General features: G+C 35.5%; 3 protein-coding genes across 4 annotated transcripts; 2 read left to right on the top strand and 1 right to left on the bottom strand.

Moving 5' to 3' along the window:
• The first annotated feature begins 212 nt into the window (after positions 1 to 212).
• On the top strand, positions 213 to 8,748 carry LOC103846009 (alpha-L-arabinofuranosidase 2). 2 transcript variants are annotated; one of them, XM_033274544.1, is made up of 21 exons: positions 213 to 454; positions 660 to 841; positions 1,001 to 1,169; positions 1,262 to 1,407; positions 2,031 to 2,242; positions 2,411 to 2,465; positions 2,567 to 2,769; positions 2,843 to 2,964; positions 3,047 to 3,200; positions 3,276 to 3,345; positions 3,437 to 3,582; positions 3,676 to 3,721; positions 3,804 to 3,856; positions 3,967 to 4,117; positions 4,205 to 4,323; positions 4,403 to 4,474; positions 4,633 to 4,739; positions 4,838 to 4,894; positions 4,984 to 5,173; positions 5,271 to 5,417; positions 5,493 to 5,705. In XM_033274544.1, exons 4-21 carry the CDS (start codon positions 1,365 to 1,367, stop codon positions 5,571 to 5,573), a joined length of 2,028 nt encoding a protein of 675 aa, XP_033130435.1. In that variant the 5' UTR covers positions 213 to 454; positions 660 to 841; positions 1,001 to 1,169; positions 1,262 to 1,364; the 3' UTR covers positions 5,574 to 5,705. The 2 variants fall into 2 exon arrangements, with proteins under 2 accessions (XP_033130435.1, XP_033130436.1); XM_033274545.1 differs by lacking the exons at positions 4,984 to 5,173; positions 5,271 to 5,417; positions 5,493 to 5,705 and adding an exon at positions 6,110 to 8,748 and having other exon boundaries at positions 4,838 to 4,900.
• LOC103846005 (translation initiation factor IF3-1, mitochondrial) lies at positions 8,389 to 11,616 on the bottom strand. The gene is made up of 8 exons (XM_009122929.2): positions 10,835 to 11,616; positions 10,423 to 10,513; positions 10,188 to 10,255; positions 9,950 to 10,048; positions 9,803 to 9,859; positions 9,639 to 9,707; positions 9,481 to 9,564; positions 8,389 to 9,410 (listed from the first exon to the last, which is right to left on the bottom strand). Exons 1-8 carry the CDS (start codon positions 11,042 to 11,044, stop codon positions 8,592 to 8,594), a joined length of 1,497 nt encoding a protein of 498 aa, XP_009121177.1. The 5' UTR covers positions 11,045 to 11,616; the 3' UTR covers positions 8,389 to 8,591.
• A 2,228-nt stretch (positions 11,617 to 13,844) lies between these two features.
• Positions 13,845 to 20,332, top strand: LOC103846004 (transportin-1). The gene is made up of 29 exons (XM_009122928.3): positions 13,845 to 14,173; positions 14,629 to 14,916; positions 15,043 to 15,132; positions 15,241 to 15,318; positions 15,401 to 15,481; positions 15,606 to 15,656; positions 15,747 to 15,832; positions 15,947 to 16,013; positions 16,102 to 16,158; positions 16,250 to 16,279; positions 16,365 to 16,424; positions 16,507 to 16,620; positions 16,691 to 16,804; positions 16,893 to 16,991; positions 17,061 to 17,186; positions 17,265 to 17,339; positions 17,441 to 17,512; positions 17,631 to 17,741; positions 18,001 to 18,084; positions 18,227 to 18,334; positions 18,454 to 18,555; positions 18,682 to 18,744; positions 18,817 to 18,891; positions 18,981 to 19,052; positions 19,157 to 19,281; positions 19,373 to 19,424; positions 19,508 to 19,576; positions 19,658 to 19,717; positions 19,827 to 20,332. Exons 1-29 carry the CDS (start codon positions 13,991 to 13,993, stop codon positions 19,902 to 19,904), a joined length of 2,670 nt encoding a protein of 889 aa, XP_009121176.2. The 5' UTR covers positions 13,845 to 13,990; the 3' UTR covers positions 19,905 to 20,332.
• Positions 20,333 to 21,480: the final 1,148 nt, after the last annotated feature.

Here is a 21,480-nt window from a genome sequence, read left to right as displayed (position 1 = left end):
TTGTACTTTTCCGGTAGCTCATCGAGTTACCGGCTTCTCTTCTGTCGCATTCTCTTTACTTCTTTTGTAACCGACTGAACGTCTCTTCCGACCATAATAAAACGTCTTTGTTAAACCCACATCCTTTTATCACCGTTTTCCGATCAAACAGAACCTTTCTCACCTCGTTTCCATGGCTGCTTCAGCTTCTTTCTCTCTATCATCCCCACTTCTCTGTCTCTCTCCCGATGATGAATCCACAAGGCCATTCCTAACCTGATTCCTTCGAGTCCTCGGACACCGAAGAAGAAGGTTACCTCCAAACTGAATCGATGGTCCATGGGCCGAGCTTTACGATCAGACTCATCGTACCGATAACAACGACCATGAGTTGCTTTAAAGGTGGAGACTTTGATGCAGAACCTGATTTGTCAATGATGTTTATCAGCACAACTTTGGTCATCGTCCCCATCAGGTAGAATAACTAAAGAGAGAAACTTTGCAATTGCTTTAAAGGTGGAGACTTTGTTGCTGCTTATATGAGATTACTCAATTGCAAGTTTTGATTTTTTTTGCCTCGTGGATCTGCTCATATCTCCTTTGCTGTAAAGTGTTGATTTTTACTGTTTTTGTGTTGATGGGTCTTGAAACTTATGTATGTGCTGGTGTTTTGTGTTCAGTGTCTGGACTTTCTGGAGATGCGGCAACTGCACCAGCCCAAGTCTACGTGGGAATGGGTTTGCTCGCTGCCTCCACCGTTACTTACGTCCTGTGTCATTAGCTATTTGACTGCACTTTGATTGGAGTAGTGTGATGAATGAAGAAGATAATAGAGAAAAACAGCAACAACCAATTCTCATTGGTTAGATACTGTCTTCACTCTATTTATGGGTCTTAATCATAAAGAATGAAAGACTATTCAAAGAAACATAATCTCTTGACATGTGTTGTGAAATTGAACAATAGCTAGATTGGTGTAATTGATGGGTTCTTTTTTTATATACCATGTTGGACTGGTCAGGAAGTGGTGACATGGCTACAAGTAAAGGGGAGCTAGGAGAAGGTTCTTGAGAGCTACTGCTGTGGAAGAGGATACTTCTTCGCTTCCTCTACCGACGCTGCTTAAACCAGAGCTCAAGCATGGAAAGAAACCTCTTTTCGATCTCATGGAGGCTATTAGAGAGATAAAGGTCAGAACTTTTGATCCATATGATTCGTTTTGTGTGTGTATGATACCAAAGGCTTAAACTTTTACTTGTTAATGTATTTGACTTATAAGTAGAGTGAGTGAGGAGAGGACGATGTGGACTCATCATATATTCATGACAAAAACACTTTTCTAATTAGATGAGCTTTCTGCTTTGAGGGAGAACGTTGGTGCATTTATGAACGCCTTATTGCTAGCAAAGCCTGCCGTATTGAAAAAGAGTAATAAGTCCATACCCCAAGCTTATACTTTCGTATGTTGATCTTTGTTTTGGATGATTTGAGTGGTTACTCTTTAACTAAACAATGTTAAAAAAAAAAAAAATTTAAGAACCCCTAAATAAAAACCTCCCATTGGAGCACAAAATCAAGGTATTTCTTAACTAGGATTCTTAATTACATTTAATTAATAAAATAACCATTAAGAAACCCTAAGTGGGGTTGTGGGTTAATCATGCTCTCACTCATAGCCAGTAACTACATACACACTTCTTGGTTTACTTTATAGTCGAAATCGGCAAAAGACTTCTGCGTTCACGTCTCCTCTAATTTCAGTATTTTCATGCAAATGTGTTAAGTTAGGTAATTGAAATCCTCGTCATTTTATGTTCTTTTCTCCTTTTTTAGATTAATTATTGAATTCCTTTTAAGTATTTAATAATTTTGTTTAATTTGTATTGAATGGTTCTTTCCCGTAAACGGAGTGAAAAAGCATAGGATACCATGTGCATTTTGTTTTCTTTACAAAATAGTGTGTATGTAGTTACTAAGTCGTTCTCGTAAATTCAAAGAAATATTTTTTATTTATATATAAATTAACCCTGTAATGTCTTTCCTTTGATCAGATTTGGCGATGATGGACATGGAGTGTTCTCTGAAGTTTCTGACAAGTATTTTCCTGATATTATTTCTCCTTGGCTCTTATTCTGCTTACGAGAATGTTCGTCTTGTTGATGCTCGAGAAGACAACGAAAAACATTATGTGACACTGCAAGTAGATGCTTCCAACGCCACAGGACGACCCATTCCTGAAACCCTTTTTGGGATCTTCTTTGAGGTTTAACACAGTTTCATGACTTTTCTGGCTTTTTTATGCTGTCACCAAAAATTATATTCAAACGAATCTTGGACTTACTCTGATTTTCTTGTATTTTTTTACATAGTTTGATGCTTTAAGTATCAATGTAACTCTTTATAAAACTAAATCTCAAGTAATTCTTGACAGGAAATCAATCATGCTGGAGCAGGTGGACTGTGGGCTGAACTTGTTAGCAACAGAGGTTTTTGTCTGAATTTTAACTTTATTTCCTGTAACATTTTTCATGAAAAAAGAATGGTGAAAATAACAAAACTAAACTCATTGTTAAATCTTTTGCTCCAGGATTTGAAGCTGGTGGACAAATCATTCCTTCCAGTATCTGGCCTTGGTCAATTATTGGAGATGAATCAACCATATCTGTAGTTACAGACCGCTCTTCATGTTTTGAGCGCAACAAAATTGCACTTAGAATGGAAGTGCTTTGTAACAGCAGTGGTTGTCCATCAGAAGGAGTCGGGGTTTATAACCCGGGTTACTGGGGCATGGTACGTTTCATACTTTGCTATTTTCTCTGATGATAAATATAAAATTTCTATTCACTTCCATTTTTTTTTGTAGAACATTGAAGAAGGAAAGAAATACAAAGTGACCCTTTATGTGCGTTCCACTGGGGACATCGATGTGTCTGTGTCTTTGACAAGCTCGAATGGATCACTAACTCTTGCATCAGAGCAGATTATGTAAGAGCGAAACTTTCAAAAGTCTTGTTTTAATAGTTTCCTAGAAGACTGGTTTGTTTATCATTTTTTTTACTTCTTGCAGAGCTTTGGCTTCTGAGGTTTCAAAATGGACAAAGAAGGAAATGCTTTTGGAGGCAAATGGAACAGATGATGGTGCAAGGCTTCAATTGACAACTACCAAAAATGGTTCAATCTGGTTTGATCAAGTCTCAGCCATGCCTGTGGATACTTATAAGGTAGGTTTGTTTACTTCTTTGAGAAACAGCCTAGAGTAATCAAGCTACTAATTCATATTTTTGGTTCGGTCACAGGGACATGGTTTTAGGAATGATCTTTTCCAAATGATGGTTGATCTCAAACCTCGTTTCATCCGTTTCCCTGGTAAAATCTTTAAAGAGCAAAACACCATCTTATCTTTTAGTAAAATTATAAATTAAGCTAAAATACTTATATAAGTATTTTCTTGAGTTAGGTGGTTGTTATGTGGAGGGTGCTTGGTTAAGCAACGCATTCCACTGGAAAGAAACCGTGGGAGCTTGGGAAGAGAGGCCTGGCCACTTTGGTGATGTTTGGAAGTACTGGACTGATGATGGTCTTGGCCACTTTGAGTTCTTCCAAGTAAAAATATTCTACCTTTTCTGTAACCATGCATATTTAAGTGTTTAATCATTCACCTAATTTTAATTTTTTCCAACTAAAATATTCTTGCAGCTGGCTGAAGATCTCGGTGCAGCTCCAATATGGGTGTTTAACAGTGGTAACTCTTCAGTTAACTATATCTTTAACACTTCTTCTTACTTTCACTACTACATGTATTAACCTCTTTGAAACTGTTGCAGGAATCAGTCATCATGATCAAGTTGAAACCGCACGTATCATGCCGTTTGTTCAAGTATTCTCATGAAACTCTTTATTTTTAAGTTTAAGAGAGTGATTGTGGTTCACTAGTGAGGCAGTGACAAAACTAAAAATGTGATCTCTTTCTATTTTGTTTGGTTTCAGGAAGCGCTAGATGGTATTGAGTTTGCTCGTGGTGATGCTAATTCAACATGGGGATCAGTTCGAGCTGCAATGGGACATCCAAAGCCTTTTGGCCTTAAATATGTTGCTGTTGGGAATGAAGATTGTTGGCAGAAATACACATACTACAAAGGTTTTTTTTTTAACCTTGTGTACCTAATGAAGATAAATGAGCGTTGTTCATATACTAAATTAGATAGACAATTTTATTTTTGTTCAGGAAACTACCTTGTGTTCTATAATGCTATCAAGAAAGCCTATCCAGACATCAAAATCATCTCCAACTGCGATGGATCGTCTCAACCACTCGATCACCCCGCTGATTACTATGATTTTCACGTAAAAAAACATACACAAGCAAACGTTTATGATTGCAAATCAAACTGTGTTTATGCATCTCCTTTTTTTTTTGTTTCAGGTTTATAAACCTTCCAAGGAGTTGTTTTCCATGTCCCATAAGTTTGACAATACATCGCGTGATGGTCCAAAGGTGATAAAAAGACTTCATATTTTCATGCAACAAAAACTTCTTTTTACAATGAACGCATCATGTGCTTAGTGTTTTTAGAAATTAAAAGACACTAAGCATCTCCTCATAGCCTCTGCATATCTTATTGATGAAGCTTTGAACATTTGTTTGGTTCACAGGCTTTCGTTAGTGAATACGCTGCAAAGAGCGAAACAGATGCTAATAAGGGAAACCTTCTAGCCGCTCTTGGTGAAGCAGGTTTCCTCCTTGGTTTGGAAAAGAACAGGTTTTTTCTTACACAACTTTTTCTCGTCTTTCTCCGGTTTGGACCACCACATAACAAAAGTTTTTTTTACATTTACTCTCCTTGTTTTTTGTTTGCAGTGATGTTGTAGGAATGGTAAGCTATGCACCTCTCTTCCTTAACACAAACGACAGAAGGTATGTGTATCTCTCTCACTGTAGTTACATTGAATGGTTTAGTCAGAAATCATCAAAGACGTTTTGCTTTGTTTTTATTTATTTATCAGGTGGATTCCAGATGCTATAGTTTTCAACTCGTCTCATTTGTATGGAACACCAAGCTATTGGGTCCAACAGTTCTTCACAGAGTCAAGTGGAGCAACTCTTCTCAGCTCTACTATGGAGGGAAACTCTTCTTATGTTGAAGCATCTGCCATATCCTTCCAAAGCAATGGCTCTGATTACATACAGATTAAGGTTTTGCGTTGTTTCTCAAGTGTAATTATTTTACAGATTTTGAGTTTGAAAAATGAATGTTGTGGGTTGATATCCATATATATATATATATTTGCAGGCTGTTAACTTTGCAAACGTGACAGTAGAGCTGAAGGTAAAGATGACTGGATTGGAGTCGAGCAACACGAAAGTTTCTGCAAAAAAGAAGAAAGTACTTACATCTGCCAGTGTGATGGATGAGAACTCCTTCTCCAACCCAGAGATGGTAAGACTGGTTGCAGTACCGGCCTCATATTCGTTTAATTACTAAACCATTTTTTTTCTTATTGGTTTCCTGCAGATTGCGCCACAAGAAACCTTGGTGGTGATGCCCGAGACGTTTGTTCTCGCGCCCTACTCCTTTTCATCATTCGACATTTAGTGTCACTAGACGTTGTAGACTCTAAGTTTTATACAAGAATGAGTGCGTGAATGATGATCGATGATGATTACACATCAATAATATGACGTTACATTCTATTTGATTCCACACATTATAAATTTCCATTATCTATCTGCAGGTAATCTAAAAACTCTCAACAACAAAAAAAAACAATATAACAAAAGTTTTTAGAAAAACATGAAAATTTTAAGGTACGTGAGAGCTTCTTCTAAAGGACAGAATTTTGTATCGTATACGTTCTACCAAACGGGAACAACCTTTGACCAAACAGTTTACTCCAAATTGCCATGGAGATATTTATCATGATTCTTGATCATCCATCAAAACTGCTAAAAGCCACATGAGTTCTTGTCTAGAAACAGAGAGAACACACAAAACTAACCTGAACAGAACAAGATTCCATTGAGTACATACCAAACATTTAACCTTTTCATTACTTGAAAGTTTACTAATTGGACCAAACACAAAACATAAGTGACTGGAAAGAAAGAAAAAAAACAAAATCACTGCATCTCATCAGAAACCATAGTAATCTACAACAATTTCAACAAGCGCTGTCTGCTCAAGAATTTGCATGGAGCTGTTTCTTGCTACAGAAGTTATCGAGCTCGAACAGTCCAGCCTGTATAACAAGCTCTGTGCTTCCAATCCAATTGAGATTCTACGAAAGAAGCATGACTTTGTAACTAGACCCACTACTGATTCCACATGCCCTCTGAGTGTGTGCAGCTCCCTACTGATTACTTAGGAATTAGGGTTTTCAAAATTTAACATTCAATGTCATTAAAAACTTAGAATTGTATAGATTTAACACTTTCAATTATCTTCGATTTAAAGGCGGATTTGACAGAGGTGAAATCGGATTTAGGGTTCCTCTTGAACGACGACGGCGAGGTCACCAAGTGGAAGGCGACTGTGACGGAAGTGAAAGAGAGGAGTTTGATTTAGTGTCGTCGTCTTACGGGCTTTTGTTTTTTATATTAATAATTTTTTAATCACAATAAACTAGATTTTGACCCGCCCTTAAAAGGGCGGGTATATTTTTTGTTTTATTTTATTGTAAAATATTAATTTTCCGTCTCATATTTTTCTTTGTAATGATATTTGTATTTTTCTGTAATCATATGTGTTAAATTTTTAATTACTATTAGTAAGAGGTTTTGATAATTTGATTGAATTTGTGATGTTGGATACTCTACATGTGCTATCGTTAAAATTATATGGTTTTCATTTTTTTTATTTCATGTATAATTATAATAATGTTATAATTATACATAATAATTTGCCATGACGTTAAATACGAATTTTGTAAATTTTGATCCAGGGCCACGTGAATTGTTAAAAATCGCGACAACGTCTTAATTGGCTTAATTGGTTCAAACGCAGCGGTTGCGGTTGCGGTTGTGGGAGTTTGTGGATGCGGACGGTTGCAGTTTCTAGCGGTTTTAAGAGATTTGTACGATTGGTACTGCGGTTAAAAATTGGTGCGTTTACGGGTTACTTATGACTGGTTAACTACCAAATGTGGTAACAGTCAAATAATAAATTAACAATATTTACATTTAATATAATTATAAAAATATCAAAAATCATAAAATTATAATAAATATAAAATTTATATTTAGAAAGTTATAATTTTAATTTTTGAAAATTTATTGAAATTTTTTTTTATTATAAAATTTTATAATATTAATTAAAATATAATAGATATATTTTAATATTTTCATAATCTCAATTTTAAATTTTTTATTAATTAATTTTACTTTTGTATATATATAATTTTTTTAATCACAATAAATAAAAGGGATGAAGGTGGGGTTTTTCCTACTTCCGTTTCCCCTATAAGTTAGTCTAGTAATTACCTTTATAATTTGAGTTATTATAAGTAACTAGGGGCATAGTCCGCGCTTGATTTTTTGAAAATAGTTTCTTTTTGCGTGTTGTTTATAATGTGATGAATGGAACATTGGAGTCGATCAAGAAAAAAGAATGGAACACAGGACTTGATTTGGTTGATACATGAATGACCGGTAAATTCATGTGTTGATATTTATAATTTATTTTCTTCGTAATGATTTGATCGGCCATTAGCTTTATTAGCGGATTTATGTTCAAAAGTTGTGTTTTCTTAAGACCGAAACGACCTTAAGTTTAAATTAAGCTAAATTTTAAAACATCCATTAAAACTAATGATGTTTTATGTAATTTTTGAGTTTACTACCCAAAAACATCACTAAGATGAATTACCATACTCTATTCTAAATATTTGATCAAGTTTTAAAATCAGCAGACATCTTTTCTGATTTATATATGAACCTCCATCACTTCAATGGAGTTATGATACAAACAAATTATATATATTTACATATCAAATTATGTTTATATTATTAGTTACTATTTTGTTCAATAACAATTTGAAATATTAAAACACTATTGAAAGAGATTATTATTGTTAGACATGTCTCATCCAGTGATATAATAATCAGCCAATGGTTTTTGTATCAAAGATTAACATGAAAACTAATTCGTGGTGGTTTTTTTCATTGAGTGTAATACGACAACAACACGTTAAAAATATAAAATATAATGAGTTATCTTACTATAATTTAAGAAAATGCATATTTCTTTACTTGTAGAAACAAATAACAAGCAAAACAACGTCAAATAATTATTTTTATTTTAACATTTGATATTTATCAAGTATAGATTACTTCGACTTGATCAAACAAAGTACCCAATTTCACTTGTATCGATCAAGTAGCCAGGCGGGTAAAAAGTGTGCCCACCCCTAGAATTACCTCAATTTTATTTTGTATGGAATAAATGGTTTCCAAGCTTTTTTGTTCAAAAATTATCGAGTGGAGACCAAAACAATTGAATGAGAGTTACAAGTGTATGCAGGCATTATTGGACTATTAGTTATACATAAAATAATGAGTCCCAAGAAAAGCATCACAAAGACTCAAATCCTACGGGTTTCTTTTAAATAGGCTGGTCCTACTTCGTATTTGGGGTGCTGAAGATCCCATAACTTGGAGCCTCACCAGTAGCTCTTCCAGGGCCTGTAGGTTGTTGGTTCGAAGTTTCATTTGGCAACCGGGTTGGTGGACGTGGTGGTGGTGGTGATCGGGGCGGCGGCTTTGGTGGCTGGACTCCAAACCGACCAGTAGCTTGTTGATTTGGATACTGGTTTTGGAATCGAGGTGGAGGACCTTGCCGGTCAAGGTGGCTGTCTGGAGACGGCCCAGAGGGTTGCTGATTTGGACCTCGGTCTGGGAACCGAGGCCGTTGTGGACTTGGAGGCTGGCTTGGAGACTGAGCATCCAACCGCTCAGCATGTTGTTGGTTTGGGAACCGAGGCTGTGTTGGACTAGGAGACTGAGGATCAAACCTCCCAGCAGGTTGTTGGTTTGGGAACCGAGGCCGTGGTGGACCTGGAGGCTGGTTTGGAGACTGAGGATCGAACCGCCCATTGGGTTGTTGGTTTTGGAACCGAGGACGTTCTGGAGCCTGGGGTTCAACCCGTTTTGCATCTCTACCTCCTGAGAAGTCATTGCTCGGTTCACTTTTTGCATACCTGTTCTGGATTTTAACTGGTTCTGGTGTCTCCTCTATAACTACTCCCTGATCATCATCAGCTTCTGAACTGTCAAGCTTTGGTGAATCGTCTTTTATTTTTGCTGCAGTTTTTATGTTCATCTCCTTGAGTTTTATCGCCTTTCCTTTCTTGGGCGGTCCAAACTTGGCGTGTCTAACTACCACAACAGCGTTACATTTATCCGCCTCTGGCCCAAACTCTACAAGTGCGTCTTTGATCTACACAAGCGGATGATTAAAACCAAAGCAAATGCAGGAAAACTAGATAACAAAAGTAGGGGGAGCTTACATAACAAGTGAAGCGAGATAATAACTCAAGCAGCTTCTCTGGTTCAAGCTCCTTCTTCTTGTCCTTGTCAGGAACTGCATGGCACTGTTACATAACAGAGACGAGAGATACATGAAAAACTGCTCAACTTCTTTCAAGTTTGGGACTTTGATTTATACCTTCACACGATATCCGCTTTCCATCAGTTTCAATGCTTGCTTTGCTTTGAACTTTAAGTCCTTTGCATCCTGAAGAGAAAAAAAGAAAGTTTTCGTTGTAGTTTTCCATTACAACAGAGATGAGAAGAGAAAGAAACAGAGGAGGCGTTTCAAGAGGAACCTACAATCTTTGGAGTAAATCGAATTTCCTTGACCTCAGGTCGAATGGTTACTTCAGCCCTCTAGAACAACGCATAAACCATAAAATCAGGACGCAAATACAAAAAAAAAGCTGGAGAATCTGAAGTATGAGTAGGCCCATTATCACAGACCTTGGCCTTAGCACGCTCCTTTCCTACTTGAGCCTTTTTGTACTTCTCATGGGCGTAGTCTGCAATTTTACACACTGGTGGGTTAGCATCTCTCTGGACCTACAAGACAAAGAAGAATACAAACAGATTAGAACTATATTAAGAGATATACCTCAATTCAAGAGAGAGACATTCCTAGACTATATAGGATACAAATCAAGACAGATCTGCAATCATCAAAAACAACTTCTAAAATTACCTCAATTAAGTCATGCTTGAGCTCCTTAGCCCGTCTGAGAGCTTCCTTCAATGATACAATGCAGTGTCCTGCACCACGATAAAACCATATCACATTTTCCATTTATCTTTTCTAATTTTCTTTGTGTGTTATAAAGCTCTACGCAGATGTCTAGCACACACTTCTTTAGTAAAATATATACAAACCACAAAGGAACTTATTAACAAAAGCATGTACATGAGAAAAGAGAGAGTACCTTCCTCTGAAACCAATCTAACAGTCTCGGCAGTAATCTTGTCATTGAGACGTGGACCATCAGATTCAACTTCCTCCTCCTTCTTCCTTGTCTGGAACAACAAGATCATAGAAGTAGAAGTTATGAACGACCTTGACAACCATGAACAAGGTCATATGATATACACGACCTAGGAGATCCAATAACTTGCTCACTTAACTTCTATTCACCAAAAAACACAACAGAACTAAACACTTACAAACCCAAAATATCCTTAATCAGATAATTCAACACATGTACTATAAACTGCAAAAGACAATATCTTTAGCAGACAAACTCAAATCTTGCAGGGTGGGTCCATACAGTTCTCTAACGCATAATCAAATGCAATCTAAAAGGCAGACACAGTGCTGAGAAAGATAAACGAGTGTACCTGAGCTGACGTGGCAAACAACCTGACATTATCAAAGAGTTTAGAAGGCTTTCTAGAGATGTCTGAATGAGGGATGTCGAAAGAAGACAACTTTGTCTGCTTCACGACATGAGTGAGAGAGGTAGCAAGACAGGATTGAGTGTAGTTCCTGGTTAGTTGTGTTGACGCGTACTTGAGGTACGACCGAGTGATTATACGCCAAACAGCCATGGAATCAGAAGAGGGAGATTTCGATTTGGAACTGCAAAGGAAGCAAATGCTTCTGATTTTCGTAAAATCGAACAGAAGTGTTTCAATATCGAACAGGAGAGATCAACGGAGCGTCAATGGCGGGTGCATCTCGGGGAGAAGGCGGCCAAGAGGGGGAAGGGTTCACCGTCGACTTTCTTTGGATTTTTTTTTTCTTTTTCTCAAACTCAAAAGCAGTTATTGGGCTTTATGGGCTTTCAACTGTTTATCTTTGAGATTACAAGAAACACACTTTCAATTATCTGAAAGTGAAAAAGTATACACTTTTCAGTTATTTTTGATAAAAAAAATAACAATAAAAACAATTTCAATTATCAGTAACATACATAGTTAGTTTTATGAGTTTTACTAGATTTTGACCCGCCCTTTAAAGGGCGGGTATATTTTTGTTTTAATTTTTTTTGAAACATTTAATTTTTATATTTATATTTTAATCATATTTATGTTTTTAATCACATTTGTGTTTAATCTTAACTTAATTTAATTTAAATTTTGGTAGTTGTATTAAATATGTCAAGTTGCATAACTATACACTGTGCTATATGTATTTCAGAAATTATTTTTAAACTTTATTCATGTAACATATTATATATTTTTTAATAGTTACCTAACATAATTAATCAAAAAATATTCATATAAAAAACCAATTTTGAAATCGACCGGAAAATCAAGTCTCGTACTCTATTGGACCTGAACTATATATCCGAATAATTCTTATAATGTTATATCCCAAAACCAATATTAAATCCAACCCGCCCCAACCCGCTCCGAAGAACAAACAATTTTTTAATGTGAAAAAAATAATTTTAATATTTTCTGTTAAATATATATATAGATATTTTAAGTATATTAATTTTATACGCTTAGGGTAAGTGTATTAATTTTATTTTTAACATTTTAATTTGTTTTAAACTGTTTTATAAATTTAATTTATTTATTATGCCAAATTCTTTTGTAATTATTAAGCAAGTTTATTCTTTACATCAATCCATATTCTTTTACAATAAAAATGCGTATTTTTTAGTTTTCAAAAACCTATTTTATTATTTTAAAAACTTTTTATATCTATAAATTGCATGTTTTCATTTTTCTACTTTATTACATCTATACATTTATTGTTTGGATTTTTGATTATATAATAAAAATAATTTTAATTTTACTGGGCTTGCGAAGTGGATTTATATCATTTGCTTCCAATGTAAAATGTATTTGATTAAATGAGTCCGTGAAAAACTGTTCATCATTTTTTCTTCATAGTTCTTAAATTTATTTTAAAAAACACAAACAATTAAGAATAAATAGGATTTTACACAAACTAATACTATACATAATTTTTTCAACATTCTGCGTTGTTGACTAAGTAGAAAGAAGTCACGAAGAACCACCCCCGTCGAAGATCTCTACACTAAGAATAAAATATAATTTTTTACATAATCTGCATTGGTTAATTAAACAAAACAACTTTAAAATGAAATAAATAAATTATAAGTTTTCATAGATGGGAGTTACAGTTACGGGCTCTTATTGTCAAAAGAAAAAGGAAGTTATGGGGGTTCCTAGAATATAGGAAAAAAAGAAGAGGTTACGTGAGAGGAAAAAATGTGTAGATTTAGATGTAGTTATAAAAGAATTGGTTTATTTTTTTAAAATAGGTTTTGAAGGAATATTGTTGGACTGAACATATATCAATGGGTCACACTGCTGTTTTAATAGAATAAATTCCTAGCTATTAAAGCATTTTCACAATTTGTTAACATTTATACATGTAAACTCAAATTTTATTCCTTCAGAAATTAAAAAACAAATAGGGAGACGGTAAAAGGGTATAAATAGCCCACATTTCATATAAACAAAACATTTATATCATATTTACTAGATGATAACCCGCACATGTATGTTTTTTATACTTATGTATTGTTTATTAAGTTGATTTTAGCATTTTGCAACACTACAATCAATCTTTTATGTATGAAATTGTCTTGTACATATCTTTCACGAAGATTTCACTTTTTTCATAAATCATAATAAACGGAAATAAAATTTCACCAGATAAAAACACCACAACATTCTTCTCTCTTTCTATCTCCCTTTTCTAGAAATCTAATTGTAACCTTTTTTTTGTTATTTCACCAATTCTCCGTAAATGAAAAGCAGATTTTTTGGAACAATACTTGCATTCACCCATTATCGTGATTATATTATTCACCTCACTTTTTATCACCAATCAAAATATCTTGTAGTTTAGTACATAAAAATATTAAAACTAAAAAATGCAAAAAAGCTGAAAAAAAGAAACGACCCAGACGTTAATGCCCTCAACTAAATTCTGATTTAATCCTAAATTCAAATCTTAGACCATAAACTCAATCTCTAAACCCTAAACTCAAATCTTAGACTTTAAACCCTAAACCCTAAAGTAACAACATCAAAGTTAGAGTTTAAATTTAGGGTTTAGTGTTTAAATATATGACTTAGAATTTAGTGTTTAGAGTTACCATCAACATCTTTATTTTAAAGTTAAAGGTCTAGGATTTGGAATTAAGGTTTAGGTTCAGGACTATGATCTAGGGTTCAAGAGTTTGGATTTAGCGTTAACGTCGACATAATTTTTTTTCTCAGCTATTTTGTAAATCTAAAATTTTTAATTAATCTATATTGCTTTTTATTGGTTCCATTAGTTGTGAAAAGAAAAGAAATGGACGAACTCATAAAAGGCCCATACAGAAGCTTTTTAAAAGAATTTAAAACCCATGAAAACCCAATCTGAGTCGGGAGGAGGGGTCTCGAGTCTCCTCCTGTCTTTTCAAAGCTTTGCTGTGCTTTTTTGTGTCCAACGAATCATATTCTTCTCTGCCTCACACGACCGAAACGTCTGTCACCTGACCTTCTTTTTTTGCCACAACAATCATGGCGGCGACGACGGTCTGGCAGCCCCGAGACGACGGCCTCGCCGAGATCTTCACTCTTCTCGAACAACAGATTTCTCCTTCCTCCGCCGTTGACAAGTCTCAGATTTGGAAGCAGCTCGAGCACTTCTCCCAGTTCCCCGATTTCAACAACTATCTCGTCTTCATCCTCGTCCGCGCTGAGGTTTCTCTACTCTCTCTCTCTCTCTGTTATTGACTCAATCTACTCGTCCCCACACGATTGGTCCTTAAAGTTCGGATCGTTGAATCTGTTTCTTGCTCACTCATCTTACTTGATCCTGCTTTTTCATTGGATTGCTTTAGTTTCTTCAGACCAGAACTTTTATTTTCGGTGTTTTCTCTATTCGATTGTTTTTTTTTTCTGTTTCCCAATTGACTTTACTTGTACTCGATGTTCTATAGAGAAATGTGAGTTGTGTCTTATCTTTTTTTTTTTTTTTAAAAGCTGATTTATTATGATCTTATAATTATTATGATATGAAAAAGATTACATAGACAATTCCACAACCACCTACGCCTAACTGCATCACCCCGTCCTATGAGTTGTGTCTTATCTTGAGAACTGATTTGCTTTGCATTTGTAATTCTGAGCATATGTGTATTTGTATGATGCATCAGGGTAAGCCCATAGGGATTCGCCAAGCTGCTGGATTGCTGCTCAAAAACAATTTGAAGCGTGTATGGATCTCTATGGCTCAAGAAAACCAAAAATACATCAAGTCAGAGCTGCTGCCTTGTCTTGGAGCTGTGGACAGACATATTCGGACAACTGTTGGAACCATCATCAGTGAAGTTGTCAATATAGAGGGGGTTTCTGGATGGCTCGAGCTTTTGCCAGCTCTTGTATCTTGTTTAGACAGTAATGATCTGAATCACATGGATGGTGCAATGGATGCATTGTCAAAGGTATGTTTCAGCAGCTTCCAGTTTTCTTTTCTGTTTCTGTTTCTTTTTCTTTCAACCTACACTATTGGCTGTGTTTGAATGTTTTCAGAGTTTTGTTTGTAATATTTACATGTCTTTATTCATCAGATTTGCGAGGATATCCCACAAGTATTGGATTCAGAAGTGCCTGGTTTAGCAGAACGCCCTATTAACATTTTCCTGCCTAGGCTATATCAGGTGAACATCTCATACTGATTGTAGCACTTGCTTGGTTCTAGTTTGATTTCTTTTCTTACTGTTGGTTTGGTTGCTGTAAGATTGATTACCATTCCTTTGTTTGAGCAGTTTTTCCAGTCGCCTCATGCTTCACTGAGGAAGCTTGCCCTGGGTTGTGTGAACCAATATGTCATCATAATGCCTGCTGTAAGTACTGAGAAGACTATTTGTAATCCTTTTTTTATATTGTTATAAAAGACTTTTAATTGTAACAATCTATGTTTTGCAGGCTTTGTACAATTCCATGGATAAGTACCTTCAGGGGTTGTTTGTCCTAGCCAATGATCCTGTAGCAGAAGTCAGAAAATTAGTACGTGACTTACTTAAGCTTATGTTGATTGTTTCCTTTAGATTACACATGGTTGAATCAGATTCTTATCTCATTTTAAAGTTCTTTGGCTAAGTATAATTTCTCTTCTTCTGTGGTTAAAAAGGTCTGCGCGGCATTTGTGCATCTGACGGAAGTCCTCCCCTCGTCTATAGAGGTATTTCTCATTGTACTTCTTATATTTTGTTAGAGCTATTCGTCCACCCTGCATCTTAAGTTTCGCATCTTCCCTTAATGTCTATTTCAGCCACATCTCAGGAATGTAATGGAGTACATGCTACAAGTTAACAAAGACCCTGATGAAGAAGTGGCTTTAGAAGCATGTGAATTTTGGTAAAATGTTATTCTCTTGCTCTATATTTGATGGTTTTACACCTGTTTTTGTATGTTCTGCAGTTTCTGGCCTGTTTTTTCCATCCCTGTCCTCATTTTATTGTTATTTGGCAGGTCTGCATACTGTGATGCTCAGCTACCTACAGAGAACTTGAAAGAGTTTCTGCCACGCCTAATTCCAGTATAGAGACACTTTCTCCTTTTCTTCAGTATATTTTTGGGTACTTAATGGTGTAATTTTAATTTTTCGTAAAATATATCTGTTTTAGGTGTTGCTCTCAAACATGGCTTATGCAGATGACGATGAGTCGCTTTTGGATGCCGAGGTTGTTTTTCTGTTGATATTATATGTTTCTTCACCTTTCTCAGTATATACTTGTCCATCATGTATCATATGTAAACTTTTCGCTTTTGCAGGAAGATGAGTCTCAACCAGACAGAGATCAGGTGCAGTTGTTTGTTCTCGTGACTTTGATTTTTTTTTTCTTATAAAAAATTATTTTAGTGTTCATTCATTTTGCTTCTCCGACAGGATTTGAAACCTCGTTTTCATACATCAAGACTTCATGGATCAGAGGATTTTGATGACGATGTACGTGATCTACTTCTTTTAGTACCATTTAATACTAAAATTAATCTATAGATCCCTCTTTAATGACTACATTTTGGTACAGGATGATGACTCGTTTAACGTGTGGAATTTAAGAAAGTGCAGTGCAGCAGCTATTGACGTTCTCTCTAATGTATTTGGAGATGAAATCCTTCCAGCACTCATGCCCCTTATTCAGGTAAATGTTATTCATATCGGTCTTTCGAAATAGATACAATAAACTAAAACCCTGTTCTTCCAAACGGCAGGCAAAATTATCAGCTTCTGGTGATGAGGCCTGGAAAGAAAGGGAAGCTGCTGTTTTGACCCTTGGGGCTATTGCTGAAGGCTGCTTTAATGGTCTCTACCCTCTCTTGTCCGAGGCAAGTTCGTTTTAATTTTATATTATCTCATATATTTGATTTTTCTCCGCCCACTTCAAGTACTTCAACATGCTAGTGCTATCTGCAGATCGTAGCATTTCTTCTTCCACTTTTAGATGATAAATTCCCTCTCATAAGAAGCATATCTTGCTGGACGCTTTCTCGATTTGGAAAGTATCTTATCCAGGTATGAATTGGACATGAGATTTGGTGCTTCAAACGGTCTTAAGATGACTCACTGCTTTTTCTTTTCTAGGAAATTGGCAATCCAAAGGGCTATGAGCAGTTTGAGAAAGTTCTTATGGGTCTTCTCCGTAGACTCTTGGATTCGAACAAGCGGGTCCAGGAGGCTGCCTGTTCAGCTTTTGCAACTGTTGAAGAGGTACCTATTGGCCTTGGTTTGTTGATATTATATGGGGATGTTGGTTTACCATGTTAATTATTTTCTATGACCATGTAGGATGCTGCTGAAGAGTTAGTGCCACACCTGGAAGTAATACTGCAGCATCTAATGTGCGCTTTTGGAAAGTATCAGGTTGTTAAATCCTTTGCCATAATAAATCTCTGTAGCGGCTATTATCAACTTCAAACAACTTTTCCTATACGTCTACCTAACATACAGTTTTCATATCCCAGAGGAGGAACTTACGAATTGTATATGATGCTATTGGAACACTGGCAGATTCGGTTAGAGAAGAGTTAAACAAGGTATAACGATTGGGTTTGCCCAAGGTTAAGCTGTTAGCTCCTTGACTATTATTATTTTATTCCATACCTTGGTGCTAGTATAAATTTTCATGCCTGCTTTATAATCTTCCTTCTGCAGCCGGCTTATCTTGAGATCCTGATGCCTCCACTGGTCGCAAAGTGGCAACAACTTTCCAACTCAGACAAAGATCTATTTCCATTGCTGGAATGCTTCACATCTATTTCTCAGGTATGTGCTATTTGTCAAGGCCTTAGGAATATTTGTAATGTCTTGAATCTGTTGCACCAGGGAAATTAAGGTGAAGGTACCCAGGTTTTGGTAGTCTTAAGAACACTGAAAAAGTAAAAGGCCAAAACTTCTTGCATTCGATTATATTATTAGTTGAACCTGATTTGCCACAAATAGTAGGACATAACAATTGTGAACGTCAGACAAGTTCATCTTGACAAGAATGTTATGTCTAACGAATTGTGTTTCCATCTTTCAGGCTTTAGGTGTCGGATTCGCTCCATTTGCTCAGCCTGTTTTCCAGAGATGCATGGATATCATCCAACTACAACTCCTTGCTAAGGTTTCATTCATAATTTTGAAATTTCATTTCATTGGGTTTCAACACCTTTTCCAATTTTCCTTACATATTTCACTGGGGCATGTACATAACTATTGCACGGGTGTGTTTTTGTTTGATGAAACCTTGGCTGTGGTGTTTGTAGGTTGATCCTGCTTCTGCTGGAGCTCAGTACGACAGAGAATTCATTGTATGTTCCCTTGATTTGCTTTCGGGACTTGCTGAAGGGCTTGGCAGTGGGATAGAGTCTCTGGTACTGCTGCCCTCACTCACTCAGTGAAAAATCTTTTAGCTACCGATGGATGTTGTTGTTATAATATGATCGAGTCAGATATCAACTGGATATATTCTTAATCCATCGCTCTTTTGCAGATATCACCAAGTAATCTCAGGGATCTGCTTCTCAAATGTTGCATGGATGAAGCTTCTGATGTCAGACAAAGTGCTTTTGCTCTTATGGGTGATCTTGCAAGAGTAAGCTGCATATCTTTTGTATTTTAGATAGTTCCCCATGATAATATTAAACATAATCTCAACGCCTTTTCTGCTATATAGATTAGTGTTATAAACTTAAAAATGACGTTTGGCTACCACTGACAGGTATACCCGGCCTACCTACAACCCCGCATGGTTGAGTTCCTTGAAATTGCAAGCCAGCAACTGGTCGGTATCCAAGTTTCACTCAGGCTATACCAATTCACTTCTTTTTATTGATCATATCTATGGTTTGTACAGAGTGCAAACCTCATTAGAGAAAACCTTTCTGTCGCCAATAATGCTTGTTGGGCTATTGGAGAATTAGCGGTCAAGGTAATACCAAAATACTGTTTTTGCTACCGAATCTTGAAGTTCTTTTTGTTAAAGGCACATCTGTGAATGATATGGACTCAATGTTTCAGGTTCGTCAAGAAGTCTCACCGATCGTGACCAACGTTGCCTCTTCCCTAGGCCTGATTCTTCAGCATGGAGAGGTGACTCCAGCAGCCTATATCTTCAAGAGCCTCTTAGGCCATTTCTGAGTCTATCAACTTTTGTATCTGTTGACTATGCCTAATTTTTACTTCTTGTGAAACAGGCTGTCAATAAGTCACTAGTCGAAAACAGTGCAATTACCCTCGGGAGACTAGCATGGATTCGTCCAGACCTCGTCGCACCTCACATGGAGCACTTCATGAAGCCATGGTGCTTGGCATTGTCAATGTTAGTGAACCTTTTGTGTTGGATTTAGAGTCCTTGGACTCTCAACCTCTCTGCTCCTTGAAACAATTTCTTACTATACTTTTTTTTGTAGGGTACGTGATGACATTGAGAAAGAAGATGCATTTAGAGGGTTATGTGCAGTGGTATTGATCTCTACTCTTTGGTCTGTGTTTGAAAAATGTAGACTCAAATTTGATATTTACCGAGTGTTCTCCATAAATTTCAGGTAAAAGTGAATCCATCAGGAGGTGTCAGCTCACTTGTTTTCATATGTAAAGCCATTGCAAGCTGGCATGTAAGTGAAAAGAAAACCAAATGCAACTCTCTCGTAGCTAAATTCAATCTTGTGACCGATGGTTGACAACTTTAATCACAGGAAATAAGAAGCGAGGACGTCAATAACGAAGTCTCCCAAGTGCTGAACGGCTATAAACAGGTAACCTGTGCTGAATTTAAGTTCAGCTTTTAACCATCACAAGCACTCGCCTCGCTCTTAATATTTATGCCAAATGTTTTATGTCTTTGAATTCTTGTTTTCGGTTCAGTTGCTGGGAAACTCATGGGCGGAATGTTTGTCTGCTTTGGAACCTCCTGTTAAAGAAAGGCTTGCGAGATATGTTTGATTGTACACCGGTTGGTCTCAAATCAGAGAGATCTGATTTTACAGAGCTTGAGACACCATTTTTTATAAGATTTAATGAAGGGAAAAAGAGTCCCAACAGAAAGAGAGAAACAGTACAGAGTCTGTGTATGTGTGGGGGCTCTTTAGATAACTTTTACGGCCTGTCTTATTTGTTTTCTTTCTGTTTCTACATCAATTCTTCGTCCTTTTTCATTGGCGGGCAACATGGTATGGGTGGTGGTTTGAGCAGTTTTGATTTAAGATTTCTGAAACGAAAGAGCTAAGGAAGTTTTATTGATTGTGCTGCCAACTTGTGTGAACTATTGGACCTGGGGATAACAATAAGAAACAAAAAGAATGTGATCTGGATTGTGTATTTTCTTCTGCATTCTCTTTCGATATTGTTTGCTCTATTGATCACTTGTGTTATGTTAAATACGAATTACAACTGTTTGCATTTACATTTTAAAACGCAGCGTACCTAATTTTTATTGGGGTTGTTCTCATCGATAGAAGTGGTTAGCATTGGACTGAGGGAGTACCTAATTTATATTGAGATGGTCGTGATGGCCTAGGGTTAAATGTGTTCACACATCAAGTTATGTTTTCTTCTTAGTTTGAAATTTGGACCAGTCGTTGGGGTATCGTATATTTTGTGGGGTCGATAGAAAAAACAATTGTGTAACTATATGGGACTATAAAACAGTTGAACAGGTTTGTAGGTGGGTTAATATTCACATGTCGGAAAGAAAAAAATCATGTATCTTCATCCAAAACGTAAGATTTCACGTAGTTTTATGGAAATTATTTGTTCATGTGTTTCACGTGGGACTTGTTAAAAAAATGTTTTGTAGCTGTATGTCTTTTTTTTTTTGTAAGAAACAAAGATGGAATTGGAAGAGAATCACTTAATAGTTAACTAGGTTAAGATCTGCACCTTGCGCAGTATGAATATTATATATAAATTATTTTTAAGTATTATATATTTTTTACATATTATGAAATAATAAATATATATTGAATAATTAAAAATTTAGTAACTATTACGTATATATTTAAATTGGTACAAATACTTAAATAAATTTTATTAATCCAGATAAACATTTTTTTTCTATTTTTATGGTATAAAATTAAGTTTAAATGATATTAACATAGATATATAGTACATTTTTAATATTGACATCTGTTAAAAAGTATTTTATACTCATATTATTTTAGATCATTTGTATTTCTTTATAACAAATTTTTTAAATCAATGATAACAATAAAAAATTTGTGGGATGTTTAATAGTTTTTGTAATTTATAATTTTAAAAACATTCAATACAAAGTTTAAAATCTAAATATTAAGTTGTTAATAATTGTTCAAAATGTTAATCAAAAAAATTCAAAGCAAATTCGAAATTAAAATACTTATGTGTTTTATATGGTATATAATTTATTTATTTTAAAATATTAATATACATATATATATAATATTTATTAAATGACATTTCCTACTTATTTAATTTCGTAATCATTTGTATATTGTTATAACATAAATTTTAATCCATGGATCACAAAAATTACAATGTGGGA

The sequence above is a fragment of the Brassica rapa genome, chromosome A07, assembly GCF_000309985.2.
Source record: "Brassica rapa cultivar Chiifu-401-42 chromosome A07, CAAS_Brap_v3.01, whole genome shotgun sequence".
In the NCBI taxonomy this organism is placed as follows: Eukaryota; Viridiplantae; Streptophyta; class Magnoliopsida; order Brassicales; family Brassicaceae; genus Brassica; species Brassica rapa.
This window is presented reverse-complemented; position numbering and strand designations above follow the sequence as displayed.